Source organism: Oncorhynchus keta, chromosome 1 (assembly GCF_023373465.1).
Source record: "Oncorhynchus keta strain PuntledgeMale-10-30-2019 chromosome 1, Oket_V2, whole genome shotgun sequence".
NCBI classification, from domain to species: domain Eukaryota; kingdom Metazoa; phylum Chordata; class Actinopteri; order Salmoniformes; family Salmonidae; genus Oncorhynchus; species Oncorhynchus keta.
In genome coordinates, this window is record NC_068421.1 from 51,253,144 (window position 1) to 51,267,654 (window position 14,511).

At 42.7% G+C, this 14,511-nt stretch overlaps 1 protein-coding gene across 50 annotated transcripts in view; it reads left to right on the forward strand.

Moving 5' to 3' along the window:
* LOC118387118 (obscurin) overlaps nt 1-14,511 on the forward strand; it is a 91,989-nt gene that overhangs the window by 41,889 nt on the left and 35,589 nt on the right. For 18 of the 50 annotated variants that reach the window (XM_052526965.1, XM_052526968.1, XM_052526999.1 and 15 more), the window contains 7 exons: nt 1,097-1,363; nt 1,516-1,779; nt 7,121-7,387; nt 7,572-7,835; nt 7,995-11,294; nt 12,325-12,400; nt 12,492-12,589. In XM_052526965.1, coding sequence (XP_052382925.1) covers nt 1,097-1,363; nt 1,516-1,779; nt 7,121-7,387; nt 7,572-7,835; nt 7,995-11,294; nt 12,325-12,400; nt 12,492-12,589 — 4,536 coding nt within the window. The remainder of the gene's footprint in view (nt 1-1,096; nt 1,364-1,515; nt 1,780-7,120; nt 7,388-7,571; nt 7,836-7,994; nt 11,295-12,324; nt 12,401-12,491; nt 12,590-14,511) is intronic. The other 32 variants (XM_052527065.1, XM_052527090.1, XM_052527104.1 and 29 more) reach the window with 28 other exon arrangements.

Genomic DNA, 14,511 nt, shown 5'->3' on the forward strand with positions numbered 1-14,511 from the left:
AGAGGGCAACAATGGGAGGGTGGGACAAGCTTGAATTGGGTGGAGTAAATAGGGGAGAACTGGGACGGGGTTGTGGAGAGGGATGTTTTTGGTTTGGGAGACAGAGAAGGAAGAACATAATAATACTAAGAATTAGACAGGACCCAAATATAACAGGTATCGATCGGTATTAGTAAACATGAATATAAAATTAACATATTTGCAGGTGATCTCCTGATATACCTGACCAATATTGAAAACTCAATGCCCTCTTTGCTAAAAATATTTTCAGAATACACTAAAATCTCAGGATATGAAATTATCGTGGAAAAACCAAAATAATGGGGGAAAAAAGAATACCTCATGACATACAGCAATCCTTTAAGTGGATAACAAAACATATGAAATACTTAGGATGCTTAATAAGTGACAACAAACAACAAATATATAAAGTTAACATTATTCCATTACTCAACAATATGAAATATGATCTAATAAAGTGGAATAATCTTCCCATAAACCTTACAGGTAGATTTAATTTCTTTAGACTGGCATGACTCCCAAAGTTTTTGCATTTATTTTCGGTAATACCAATTACCCCACCGTAGACATTCTTTAAAAAAGTATACTCGTCATAAAATCCATAGAATAAAATGGAAAGTTTTACATCTTCATAAGTCTGAGGCTGGTTTTAAATCTTCCAGACCTGGAATTGTATCAACTCACTATCCAATACTTTTACTTGCTACATATAGTTAAATGCACTAAAGAGGAACAATGGGTACATACTGAAGATGTGCATGCTCATCCCCAGAATCTTTTCACGTGTCTATTTTCAAAGGATAAAGCTAAGAACATAAATAACTTTATATTTTATGAACACTATAACAATATGGTGGAAAAATGTACGTACTCTGCAAGAAGCAATATCTCTCCCTAAAAACACAACCTTATTGAACAATCCTTTGGAAAGCTTTTCAGAATTCACTGATAAATTGATCCACATCTTACAATAATACAGTACAATATTTGGAATTATCTCTTTCTATTACTCACCCTAACATTGGTCAAATGGAACATAGATTTGGAATTCCCTTATTGTCTTCCAACTACCCAGAGCTGGCTCCATGCTTTGAAGAAGAGCTGCAGGCTGTGGAGGCTGAGGAAGGAGGCACGGCCTTCCTTTCATGTGAGCTGTCTAAGCCCGGAGTCCCAGTCCAGTGGAGTAAGGGCCGGCTGCCTCTCAGGCCCAACAGGAAGTACCAGATGAAGCAGGATGGCTGTGTGTTTCAGCTACACATCCTGGAGCTGAAGTCCGAGGACAGTGGCAGCTACTCGTGCCAGGCAGGCTGTGTGGAGACCACCGCCTCTGTGTCTGTGAAAGGTATGTGTGTGATTGGTTGTGTAATAGCACACACCTGCTCTATGTAGTGGACTCACACCTCATCACGGTCATATTCAGTACAACACATCTCCAAGAAGTACAAACACTAATATGTGTACACATTTTGAGAGTTGACTCTACTCTGTGTCCAGTTAAAGTACTCATTGAGAAGAAGCCCCATGATACCGTCATCATGGAAGGAGAGACGGCGACCTTATCCTGTACGACCTCTGACCTCACTTCCCCTGTCACATGGAGACGCAATAACGTTCCCCTACTGAACGGAGACAAGTATGAGAACCGTAAGGAGGGCAAGCTCAACCTCCTTCTCATCCACAATGTGGACCCAGATGACTCTGGCATATACTCCTGTGATACTGGAGACATGCAGAGCAGTGCCAATCTGACTGTCACAGGTAAGGATTTCCTATCAGAGAACTAACATATCCAGGGACTTATCTTGTGGTTATTTCCTTTATTATCAAATGAGGAAATACAAACTTATCACACAAGTCAGAGTTAAACTTAAACTAAATCTTTATTCACTTATTAATAAGGAACGCATTCACTCACAAGTGAATGATGTGAGTGCTCTACAATAACGATAGCTGGTCGACGAACCAACCTTAGATGAGTCATCAAGAGCCCCGAGACAAAGTATACAAAGATCTTTTATAGCAAAGATACACCCCCTTAGTCTACATGACAAACAACAGATGTGTGGAATGGGTCACAAGGTTGGGATTTGTATGAAAGAAATGAATCATTCACAGCAGAAGGTATCTGCTGTAAAGACTGTTCTCATTGTGTGGAAATCAGGGTCTGGCCCCCAAAACAAGCTTCCCCTCATAATTATCCATAACCGAGCCATCTCCACCCTGGTACCTCCCGGCACACAAACATCAACTCATGCTTTATCACCAAACGCATGGTAAATCCACTGTCAGCATTAAGCCCCCTTAGGGGGTATCATTTTCACTCTCAGGATCAGAGTTCACCCTCTCCATTCACCAGGACATGCTGAGAATAGTGTCAAAATCTTTAGTACACAACCACAATCAAAACAATCAATCAATCCGTAATACATGAACTGCTTCACTCATATGGTTATTAACGTACTAAACTCAAATCAATCAGTCAGTTTTAAAAATCATTCCGTTTCCAAATCGTAATCAAAACCCAACTAATTATCCAACCCAAATTTAGAATGACAATATTTAGGGATTCACATTGGTCCTAACACTCAAAGTTAAAACACTCAATAAAACACACATCAACATTGGCAAAGTGTACATGTATATTAACGTACAGTATAATTATCCTACAATTCTAGTGTTACGTTTATTATCGCGATTAGAATTAGAGATTGTTATCTTAATGCATTCTTAATCTAAATTACTATACATTTTGCAGTGTGTAGATGACCCAAAATATATATATATTTTTTAGACAAGCCTAAATAAATTATGGGCACAGGTGACCAATCCCCCCTTCAGGCACGGTTTCTTCTGCCGTTTTTTCATTGGTTCCTCTTCAGATAGCTTCATAGTTCAAAGTTGAAGGCCCATGATAATGTCCCAATTTCAATGTCTCACCTGAGCTGCCATCACCTTTACCACCCATTATATCTCGACCACTTGCCAACCAGCGTACCAGCGACATGAGAGACGTTTGGAACAGATCTCTCTCCATGCGGACTCCTATCACACGATTGAGAGAAAAGGCATGAGAGAAAAAACAGTTGATAGCTCCGATTGGATGCTGTACACCAGGTGCAGGCTCGGACTCAGGTCTCTCGGTAGAAGTGGTGCGGACAGGGCCGTATGGAACGCCTTTGTCGCTCTTCTTCAGCCGGTTAGAGGGAGTTTTGAGGTTCACACTGTTCTCGGCTGAATTATCGCTGCCATGCATCAAGACACCATGTGACGGCACCTTTCATGATAACCTCGAGAGAGAGAGAGAGAGAGGACAGATCAGAACAACAGCTTAGTTCAGTTCATTTCTGATTCAGGAAATCCAGACAAATTATGACTTTTCCCAATTATTCTTGATACAAATCTCTAAACACGTGTCAAAGAGAATAACAACACATTCTGTTGAACTATTTTTTTCAAATTGGCTGACACTCCCCATCACATTGTCAACTTCATCGCAGAGCCAGATGATTTTTGATTTATTTCACCTTTATTTAGTTGAGAACAAGTTCTCATATTCAACTGCGACCTGGCCAAGATAAAGCATTGCAATTCGACACATACAACAACACAGAGTTGCACATGGAATAAACAGAACATAGTCAATAATACAGCAGAACAAAAGAAAACAAAAAGTCTATGTACAGTGAGTGTAAATGAGGTAAGGTAAGGGAGTTAAGGCAATAAATAGGCCATGTTGGCGAAGTAATTACAATATAGCAATTTAAACACTGGAATGGTAGATGTGTAGAAGATGGATGTGCAAGTAGAGATACTGGGGTGCAAAGGAGCAAGATAAATAAATAAATACTGTATGGGGATGAGGTAGGTAGATAGATGGGCTATTTACAGATGGGCTATGTACAGGTGCAGTGATCTGTGAGCTGCTCTGACAGCTGGTGCTTAAAGCTAGTGAGGGAGATATGAGTTTCCAGCTTCAGAGATTTTTGCAGTTCGTTCCAGTCATTGGCAGCAGAGAACTGGAAGGAAAGACGACCAAAGGAGGAATTGGCTTTGGGGGTGACCAGTGAGATATACCTGCTGGAGCGCGTGCTACGAGTGGGTGCTGCTATGATGACCAGTGAGCTGAGAAAAGGCGGGGCTTTACCGAGCAGAGACTTGTAGATAACCTGTAGCCAGTAGGTTTGGCGACGAGTATGAAGCGAGAGCCAACCAACGAGAGCGTACAGGTTGCAATGGTGGGTAGTGTATGGGGCTTTGGTGACAAAACGGATGGCACTGTGATAGACTGCATCCAGTTTGTAGTTGTCCGGGTATTCTAAGTCAGAGTCATCCAGAGTAGTGATGCTGGATGGGTTAGCAGGTGCGGGGAGGGATCCGTTGAATAGCATGCACTCCTGTGTTCCAATGGCACGTATTGTTAGCTAATCCAAGTTTATAGTTTTAAAAGGCTAATTGATCATTAGAAAACCCTTTTGCAATTATGTTAGTATAGCTGAAAACGATTGTTCTGATTTAAGAAGTAATAAAACTGGCCTTCTTTAGACTAGGTGAGTATCTGGAGCATCAGCATTTGTGGGTTCCATTACTGGCTCAAAATGGCCAGAAACAAAGAACTTTCTTCTGAAACTCATCAGTCTATTGTTCTGAGAAATGAAGGCTATTCGATGCGAGAAATTGCCAAGAAACTGTTTGCCACTGTGCACTACTCCCTTCACAGAACAGCGCAAACGGACTCTTACCAGAATAGAAAGAGGAGTGGGAGGCCCTGGTGCACAACTGAGCAAGAGGACAAGTACATTAGAGAGTCTAGTATGAGAAATAGATGCCTCACAAGTCCTCAACTGGCAGCTTCATTACATAGTACCCGCAAAACACCAGTCTCAATGTCAACAGTGAAGAGGCGACTCTGGGATGCTGGCCTTCTAGGCAGATTTCCCCTATCCAGTGTCTGTGTTATTTTGCCCATATTAATCTTTTCTTTTTATTGGCCAGTCTGAGATCTGGCTTTTTCTTTGCAACTCTGCCCAGAAGGCCAGCATCCCGGAGTCACCACTTCACTGTTGACGTTGAGACTGGTGTTTTGCAGGTAATGAAGCTGCCAGTTGAGGACTTGTGAGGTGTCTTTTTCTCAAACTAGACACTCTAGTTGCAAAAGGGTTTTATAATGATCAATTAGCCTTTTAAAATGATACACTTGGATTAGCTAACACAAAGTGACATTGGAACACAGGAGTGATGGTTGCTGATAATGGGCCTCTGTACGCCTATGTAGATATTTCATTTGAAAAACCAGCTGTTTCCAGCTATTATAGTCATTTACATCATTAACAATGTCTACACTGTATTTCTAATCAATTAGATGTTATTTTAATGGAAGAAAATGTGCTTTTCTTTCAAAATAAGGACACTTCTAAGTGACCCCAAACTTTTGAAAGGTAGTGTATTTGTATTTGTTCAACACTTTTTTGCTTGATTCCATGTGTGTTATTTCATAGTTTTGATGTCTTTGCTATTATTCTACAAAGTAGAAAATAGTACAAATAAAGAAAAACCCTTGAATGAGTAGGTGTGTCCAAACCTTGGACTGTTACTGTATGTAATGTATAAAATAACTGTTTTATACTGTGATCCTCCCCTTCTATGGAATGCCCGCTGCCTTCATATGTCATTTTGACATATTCTATACAAGTAAAGACCAACAATATCCAATTTATCGCATGGAATATGCACAGGGGAAAAAGCATCTGGTTTGCAAACACTTAAAGAGATTTTCAGCAGATATGGTTTTCTTGCAAGAGTTAAACAATTTTTAAAGGAGAAATTGAACATCTAAAGAGGAGCTGGGTTGGAGAGGCCTATGCTGCCACCTACTGTAGTAGCAGCAGAGGTGTAGGCATCCTGGTAAATGAGAATATACCATTTCCCCTTATATCCCAGCACAAGGACTAAAAAGTTAATTGTACTTTACATGGTGAAAAATACACATTGATTTCATAGTATATCCCACCAGTGGCAAATGTGGTGTTTTTTTTAGATGTAATTCAAACTATATTAGATCAAATCCAGACAGGAACTATTATTTTAGCATGTGACCTAAATCATACATTCGATACGATTGATTGACGTAGTAATAAAAAAGGGAGCCTCCAAAGAGGCTGGAAAAATTTTATCTCTACAAATACTTTACAGGACACCCGCAGATGACTATTCCCACCTACAAAAGACTATTCATTTTTTTTCTCAAGAGAAACGCTATCCAAGAATTGACTACATGTTTTTTCTCTAAAAAGGCACTCAGCAATTTACTGGATAAAGAAAAATCATGATATAGTGATACTGGATCATTCTCCGGAGAAACGTGGAGAAAATGAAATAATGTTGATAGGAAAAAGAATAACTCATAATCAGCAATCCTTTAGGTGGACCACAAAAAAAGATTAAATACTTAGGATGCTTAATAAGTCACAAAACACAAAAAATATATGAAGATAATTTTATTCCATTACTCAATAATATGAAAGTAGATCTAATTAAATGGAATTATCTTCCCATAAATCTTACAGGTAGAATAAACCTCTTGAGAATGACATTGCTTCCAACGTTTTTGTATCTATTTTCAGTAATATCAATTACCCCACAGAAGACATTCATAGAATAAAAAGGAAAGTTTTACATCTACTGTAGATAAGTCTGAGGGTGGTTTTAATCAACTTGCTACCCGATACCTTTGCTTGCGACATAGTTAAATGCACTGAAGAGGAACAAAGGGAACATATTGAAGATGTGCATGCTTATCCCCAGAATCGTTTTAAGTGTCTAATTTCAAAGATTAAAGCTAAGAACATAAACAATGTAATTGTTAAGAATACTATTAATATGGAATCAAACGAAAGGTATTTTACAAGAACCAATACCACTCCCTAAAAACACAACCTTATGGAACAATCCTTGAATAGCTTTTCAGAATTCACAGATAAATGTATCTACATAATTACAACATTACAATAAAATATTCGGAATTGTATTACTGTCTTTGTATTACTCACCCTGACATTGTTCAGATGGAACATAGATTTGGAATTCCGTATTATCTCTCCAGAGCTGCCTCCATACTTTGAGGAGGAGCTCCAGGCTGTGGAGGCTGAGGAAGGGGAAACGGCCTTCCTGTCCTGTGAGCTGTCTAAGCCTGGAGTCCCAGTCCAGTGGAGGAAGGGCCGGCTGCCTCTCCGGCCCAACAGGAAGTACCAGATGAAGCAGGACGGCTGTGTGTTTCAGCTATACATCCTGGAGCTGAAGTCCGACGACAGTGGCAGCTACACGTGCCAGGCAGGCTGTGTGGAGACCACCGCCTCTGTGTCTGTGAAAGGTATGTGTGTGATTGGTTGTGTAATAGCATACACCGCTGCATGTAGAGGACTCATACCTCATCAAATCAAATCAATCACACCTCATTACAGTCATATTCAGTGCAACAAAACTCCAAGAAGTATAAAGTATAAATACTAATATATGTGTACACGTTTTGAGAGTTGACTCTCCTCTGTGTCCAGTTAAAGTACTCATTGAGAAGAAGCCTCGGGACACCGTCATCATGGAAGGAGAGACGGCCACCTTATCCTGTACAACCTCTGACTTCACTACCCCTGTCACATGGAGACGCAACAACATGCACCTACTGAACGGAGACAAGTATGAGAACCGTAAGGAGGGCAAGCTCAACCTGCTTCTCATCCACAATGTGGACCCAGATGACTCTGGGATATACTCCTGTGATACTGGAGACATGCAGAGCAGCGCCAATCTGACTGTCACAGGTAAGGATTTCCCATTATCTAGAGAGAATTAACATAACCAGGAACTCAGGTTTATCTCAGGGGGTTACAGTATTCTGAATTCTCTCTTTGCATTACTCACCCTAATATTGGTCAAATGTAACATTGATTTTTGATTCCCTAATTGCTCCGTCTCTCCAGAGCTGCCTCCATACTTTGAAGAAGAGCTGCAGGCTGTGGAGGTAGAGGAAGGGGGCACAGCCTGCCTGTCCTGTGAACTGTCTAAGCCTGGAGTCCCAGTCCAGTGGAGGAAGGGCCGGCTGCCTCTCAGGCCCAACAGGAAGTACCAGTTGAAGCAGGACGGCTGTGTGTTTCAGCTACACATCCTGGAGCTGAAGCCCGAGGACAGTGGCAGCTACACGTGCCAGGCAGGTGGTGTGAAGACCACTGCCTCTGTGGCAGTAAAGCCTCTCCCAGCCAAGACAGAACCTCCCAAGACAAAGGCTCCCACGAAGGCTGCCTCTCCCACACCTCCACCAGGGCCAAAGAAACAGGGCATGATCTGGGCATCCATTGTGGGGTCAGAGAAAGACCTGGAGCCTGAGGCAGAGACAGTGGTGGACCTACATGAGAAACAGTCAGTAAGGTCTATAGGTAAGGAGACTATGGTAGACCAGCAGGAGAAACAGCAAGTCAAACAGACAGTAAGAGCTCTGGTGAGGGACACAGAGGAAAAAAAGCCATTGGAGTCTATGGTTAAAGAGATTGAAGTAGACCACATGGTGAAACAGCCAGTGCCCCCAGCGAGACGAGCATCTATAATGTCAGATACTGGAATAGACCAAGTGGTGAAACAACCAGTTCCACTAGTGAGACAAGCATCTATAATGTCAGATACGGGGGTAGACGAGATGAGGAAACAACCAGTTCCACCAGTGAGACGAGCATCTATAGTGTCGGATGTTGGGGTAGATGAGGTGAGGAAACAGCCAGTTCCACCAGTGAGACGAGCATCTATAGTGTCGGATGTTGGGGTAGATGAGGTGAGGAAACAGCCAGTTCCACCAGTGAGACGAGCATCTGTAGTTTCAGTTTCGGATACTGGGGTAGATGAGGTGAGGAAACAGCCAGTTCCACCAGTGAGACGAGCATCTGTAGTTTCAGTTTCGGATACTGGGGTAGACGAGGTGAGGAAACAGCCAGTTCCACCAGCGAGACGAGCATCTGTAGTGTCAGATGCTGGGTTAGACGAGGTGAGGAAACAGCCAGTTCCACCAGCGAGACGAGCATCTGTAGTGTCAGATGCTGGGTTAGACGAGGTGAGGAAACCGCCAGTTCCACCAGCGAGACGAGCATCTGTAGTTTCAGTTTCGGATACTGGGGTAGACGAGGTAAGAAAACAGCCAGTTCCACCAGTCAGACGAGCGTCTGTAGTTTCAGTTTCGGATACTGGGGTAGATGAGGTGAGGAAACAGCCAATTCCACCAGTGAGACAAGTGTCTGTAGTGTCAGATGCTGGGGTAGACGAGGTGAGGAAACAGCCAGTTTCATCAGTGAGACGAGCATCTGTAGTGTCGGATGCTGGGATAGAGCAAGTGGTGAGGAAACAGCCAGTTCCACCAGTGAGACGAGCATCTGTAGTGTCAGATGCTGGGTTAGACGAGGTGAGGAAACAGCCAGTTCCACCAGTGAGACGAGTGTCTGTAGTTTCAGTTTCGGATACTGGGGTAGATGAGGTGAGGAAACAGCCAGTTCCACCAGTCAGACGAGCGTCTGTAGTTTCAGTTTCGGATACTGGGGTAGATGAGGTGAGGAAACAGCCAATTCCACCAGTGAGACGAGTGTCTGTAGTGTCAGATGCTGGGGTAGACGAGGTGAGGAAACAGCCAGTTTCATCAGTGAGACGAGCATCTGTAGTGTCGGATGCTGGGATAGAGCAAGTGGTGAGGAAACAGCCAGTTCCACCAGTGAGACGAGCATCTGTAGTGTCAGATGCTGGGTTAGACGAGGTGAGGAAACAGCCAGTTCCACCAGCGAGACGAATGTCTGTAGTTTCAGTTTTGGATACTGGGGTAGATGAGGTGAGAAAACAGCCAGTTCCACCAGTGAGACGAGTGTCTGTAGTTTCAGTTTCGGATACTGGGGTAGACGAGGTGAGGAAACAGCCAGTTCCACCAGTGAGACGAGTGTCTGTAGTTTCAGTTTCGGATACTGGGGTAGACGAGGTAAGAAAACAGCCAGTTCCACCAGTGAGACGAGTGTCTGTAGTGTCAGATGCTGGAATAGAGCAAGTGGTGAAACAACCAGTTCCACCACTGAGACAAGCATCTGTAGTTTCAGTTTTGGATACTGGGGTAGATGAGGTGAGGAAACGGCCAGTTCCACCAGTGAGACAAGCATCTGTAGTTTCAGTTTCAGATACTGGGGTAGATGAGGTGAGGAAACGGCCAGTTCCACCAGTGAGACAAGCATCTGTAGTTTCAGTTTCGGATACTGGGGTAGATGAGGTGAGGAAACAGCCAGTGCCACCAGCAAGACGATCATCTATAGTGTCCGATGCTGGGGTAGATCAGATAGTTAGATCTAAAAAGAAGATGGATATAGAAATAGACCAAGATAAACAGCCAGTGAAGTCTATGGTGAAGGAGACAGAGATAGAACAGAGGGATCAACAGCCAGTAAGGTCTACAGTGCAGGAGACTGAAAAACCCAAGATGGTGGAGGATGATAACCAACTCCATATCTCAGAGGATGAGTCCTTCACAGAGGGCCACACCCAGGTAACAGTCAACCAGAAGACCAGCAAGCCTGTAGTCGCTGTTGCTGGAGTTCCCAAGGGGCTACAGATGACTCAGCAAGTTGACGAGATTGCACTTGACAGTGTCGAGGACGAACATGAGATGTTGGAAGCTGTCATCAAGATCCAGGCAGCTTTCAAGGGATACAAGACCCGCAAAGACATGCGGCCCATCTTCAAGCAGGTGTTTAAGAACCAGAGTGCTGAGACCAATGGTACCCTCGAGCTGGAGTGTAAGGTGGAAGGGAAGCTCAACGCAGTACGCTGGCTGAAGAACAGCCAGGAGGTCATAGGAGACCAACGCCACCGCATGAACACCTCAGAGGATGGCGTCTGTACACTGGTGATCATCAACATGTCTGCCATAGACACTGGGGTCTATACCTGTGAGGTGGTGAACACGTTTGGTGTGTCCTCATATAATGGTAACATTACTGTGGGTGAATCTCAAATGCCTCCATCTTCTACCCAGAGGCCCGCAGCCCCATCCCAGCCGTCCACCCCTTCTGTGCATCCAGTCCTGGCCTCCATTGGCCCTCTCCAGCCAGTCCAGACCTCCACTCCTGGGAAGGAGACTGTGGATTCTGTGGATTCTGTGGAGTGCGAGGGGATCTCCCTGTGGCAGACCTACAATCTAACCAAGGAGGATCCCCGCATGACCCTGCAGGAGAGGAGGAGGGCCTCCCTTATTGCCGCCAGCTCTAGTAAGTCAAGTTAGAAACCTTATAGATGTCCTTAATACGTGACCTGGGTCATATGCAGTAATTGTGTCTGCATTTGCTAGGAGTGAGTTTAGCTGTTTGTTGATAGACTGATATTCATCTTTGTCTTATTAATAAAGGGGCCATTTTTACATCCCCTTTTTGGACTAAATTAATGATATATTCCCATTGATTCTTGAAGAATGTAATGTGTAAATGACTCACAAGCTTCATTCAACTGTCGTAGCCCATCAGATCCCAAAATATAAGCTTTTTTTACTCCATTTTGAAAACAATGCAATTGAAAAGAAAACACTGTATACAGGAGCATCGTGCACCCCATAAGTCTGAGGGGGCACAAAGTACGTGAGGATGACTGGGGGGCGGTCCGTAGAGGGGCTATGTCTCAGGTCCGTAAGTTGGAGAATTCAGAAACAGCTTTTTCCTGCAATCTAGAGCCAAAATCATTAAGCATAATTCTATGTAAAAAATATTGTCATTTTTCTGCATATCTTTTAAACTGTCTGTGTCCTCCTGACTGGTGTTTCTTTTTTTAAAGAAACTAAATATGGTATCTCTGCTAAAATCTGGGAAGTCTTATTCAGTACATTTAGTTTATTGCTTGCTTTTCTAAGTCTACCAATCTTGCCAGCAGGCATGCCAGCTAAAATGGTTAGACAAGCTACTTATGAGGTTGGGAGATTGGGAACCTATCTGGGCTAGCGAAAACCAACGTCATACAATTGTTAAGTGGCTAGTGGTATTACAGAGAGAAAAACAAATTATCTTATTTTCTATTAAAAAAAATTAAAAAATACAGAACAAATCTGAGGGGGCACGTGATCCTGTGCCATCTGTGGGCATGCCACCTCTGCTGTATACCCTCAACACATGGTTAAAACTACTTACATTTCTCCAGTCCCATCCCTCAGATGTTCACCAAAGCAGTAGCGGGGTGGCCGCTTTGTTATTGTTGAATTGCAGATTGCCCCTTTAACTGACAATTATCATTTATTTTCCTCTGTTTCCCCAGTGTCTAGTCCCTCTGACTACGATACAGCTCCAGATTTCATAGAGCCTGCTGACATAATCCCCAAAGATCACCCCAGGTAAGCCATTCAAAATCATAATTGAACATGTAACTATATCCTCCTGTTCTATGGCATTATCGTTTGTTAATAAGAAAATATATTCCCACAGGGAAAAGGAAGCCATTAAGTCACAGGACCAGTTATCCAATAAGGAGGATGAAGAACAGAAAGTCACGTCTCAACCACCCAGGCATTTTAAAGCCAAAGGTCAGCCATATTCTGTTATGTTGTTAGATCTAAATAGTGAGTTGTTACCTTTTGTGGTGATGGTATTTCACATGTTGTACTGAATCCATTCACTTTAACACTAATGGCTGTAATGTAATATCATGCACATATAATGGGTTGCACTCTGCATTGTGTTGTGTAGAGTTGAGACAGAGTTATATAAATAGAAAATAACAGGCATTAGTTTAACTGCATCTGCACCTTCTCCGATAGGAGAAGACACAGTCATGCTTAGACCTATACAAGTATTTGTGCACGTGCACATGCATTGCATGTGGCACCAGAATTTGCATACCAGTGACGTGCAGTGAGGTCAGTGGCTGGATAAACACCTACAGTACTTACAAATAAACATTGGTGGAGCCCAAATTCACCATACAATAGATAGCTCCAATAACCAGAGTTACATAGGCTATTAACCAAAATTGCCAAGCAATTTTCATAAAATGTAAATACCAATGTAGCCAAGAAACACAAGCAATAGCCTCTGATAGCGACCTATTTCATTGCTATCATCTGACAAAAACTGAGTTTAGCCATAAACCGATGTAGCATCCACAGCTACAGCTGATAGGTGGTACTAAAATACCGATATATGGACACATTTCATCCGAATAATTTGCCAGTCAAACTCCAAAACCTTTCACAGTGGATTTACAATTCTACCAATTATCATGGCTACTCCGTGCCACTAGTGTGAAGTAAAGTAGCTGGCTAGCTAGCTGGCTAGCTAATCAAATGTGTGGCTTTCTGATCACAGAGATCAGAAATATAACACAATGTCAAGGATACATAAAGTTATAGCTAGTTACAACTGAATAGCGAAGCAACATTTTATATTAAAATAAAACAAACCAATGCATGACACAGTCAGCTAGCTAACAAGCCTGCTACACTAACTAGCTAGCTGCTTGGAAACAACAATCAAAGCAAGTAATCCATTGTAGTTTTAACACTCGCAAACATATTTACAACGAAATAGCAAATGCAACATACAGTTTATTCACAATGTATTCAGACCCCTTCACTTTTTCCACATTTTGTTACATAACATCCTTATTCCAAAATGAAAAAGGTTGAGACATTTTTGCTCAATGAAAACAAACAACTGAAATATCACATTTACATAAATATTCAGACCCTTTACTAAGTACTTTGTTGAAGCACCTTTGGCAGCAATTGCAGCCTAGAGTCTTCTTGGGTATGAGGCTACAGGCTTGGCACACATGTATTTGGGCGGCAGGGTAGCCTAGTGGTTAGAGCGTTGGACTAGTAACTGGAAGGTTGCAAGTTCAAACCCCTGAGCTGACAAGGTACAAAATCTGTCGTTCTGCCCCTGAACAGGCAGTTAACCCACTGTTCCTAGGTTGTCATTGAAAATAAGAATCTTAACTGACTTGCCTAGTTAAATAAAGGTAAAATAAAAAATATTTTTTGGGGGGGGAGTTTCTCCTATTCTTCTCTGCAGATCATCTCTGTCAGGTTGGAGAGGGAACATCACAACACAGCTGTTTTCAGGTCTCTCCAAAGATGTTTGATCGGCTTCAAGTCCGGGTTCTGGTTGGGCCACGCAAGGACATTCAGAGACTGTTGTCTTGGCTGTGTGCTTAGGGTTGTTGTCCTGTTGGAAGGTGAACCTTCACCCAGTCTGAGGTCTGAAGCAGGTTTTCATCATGGATATCTCTGCACTTTATCTTTCCCTCAATCTTGTATAGTCTCCTAGTCCCTGCTGCTGAAAAACATCCCCACAGCATAATGCTGCCACCACCATGCTTCACCGTAGGGATGGTCTCAAGTTTCCTCCAGATGTGGCGCTTGGCATACAGGCCAAAGAGTTCAATCTTGGTTTCATCAAACCAGAGAATCTTGTTTCTCATGGTCTGAGAGTCATTTAGGTGCCT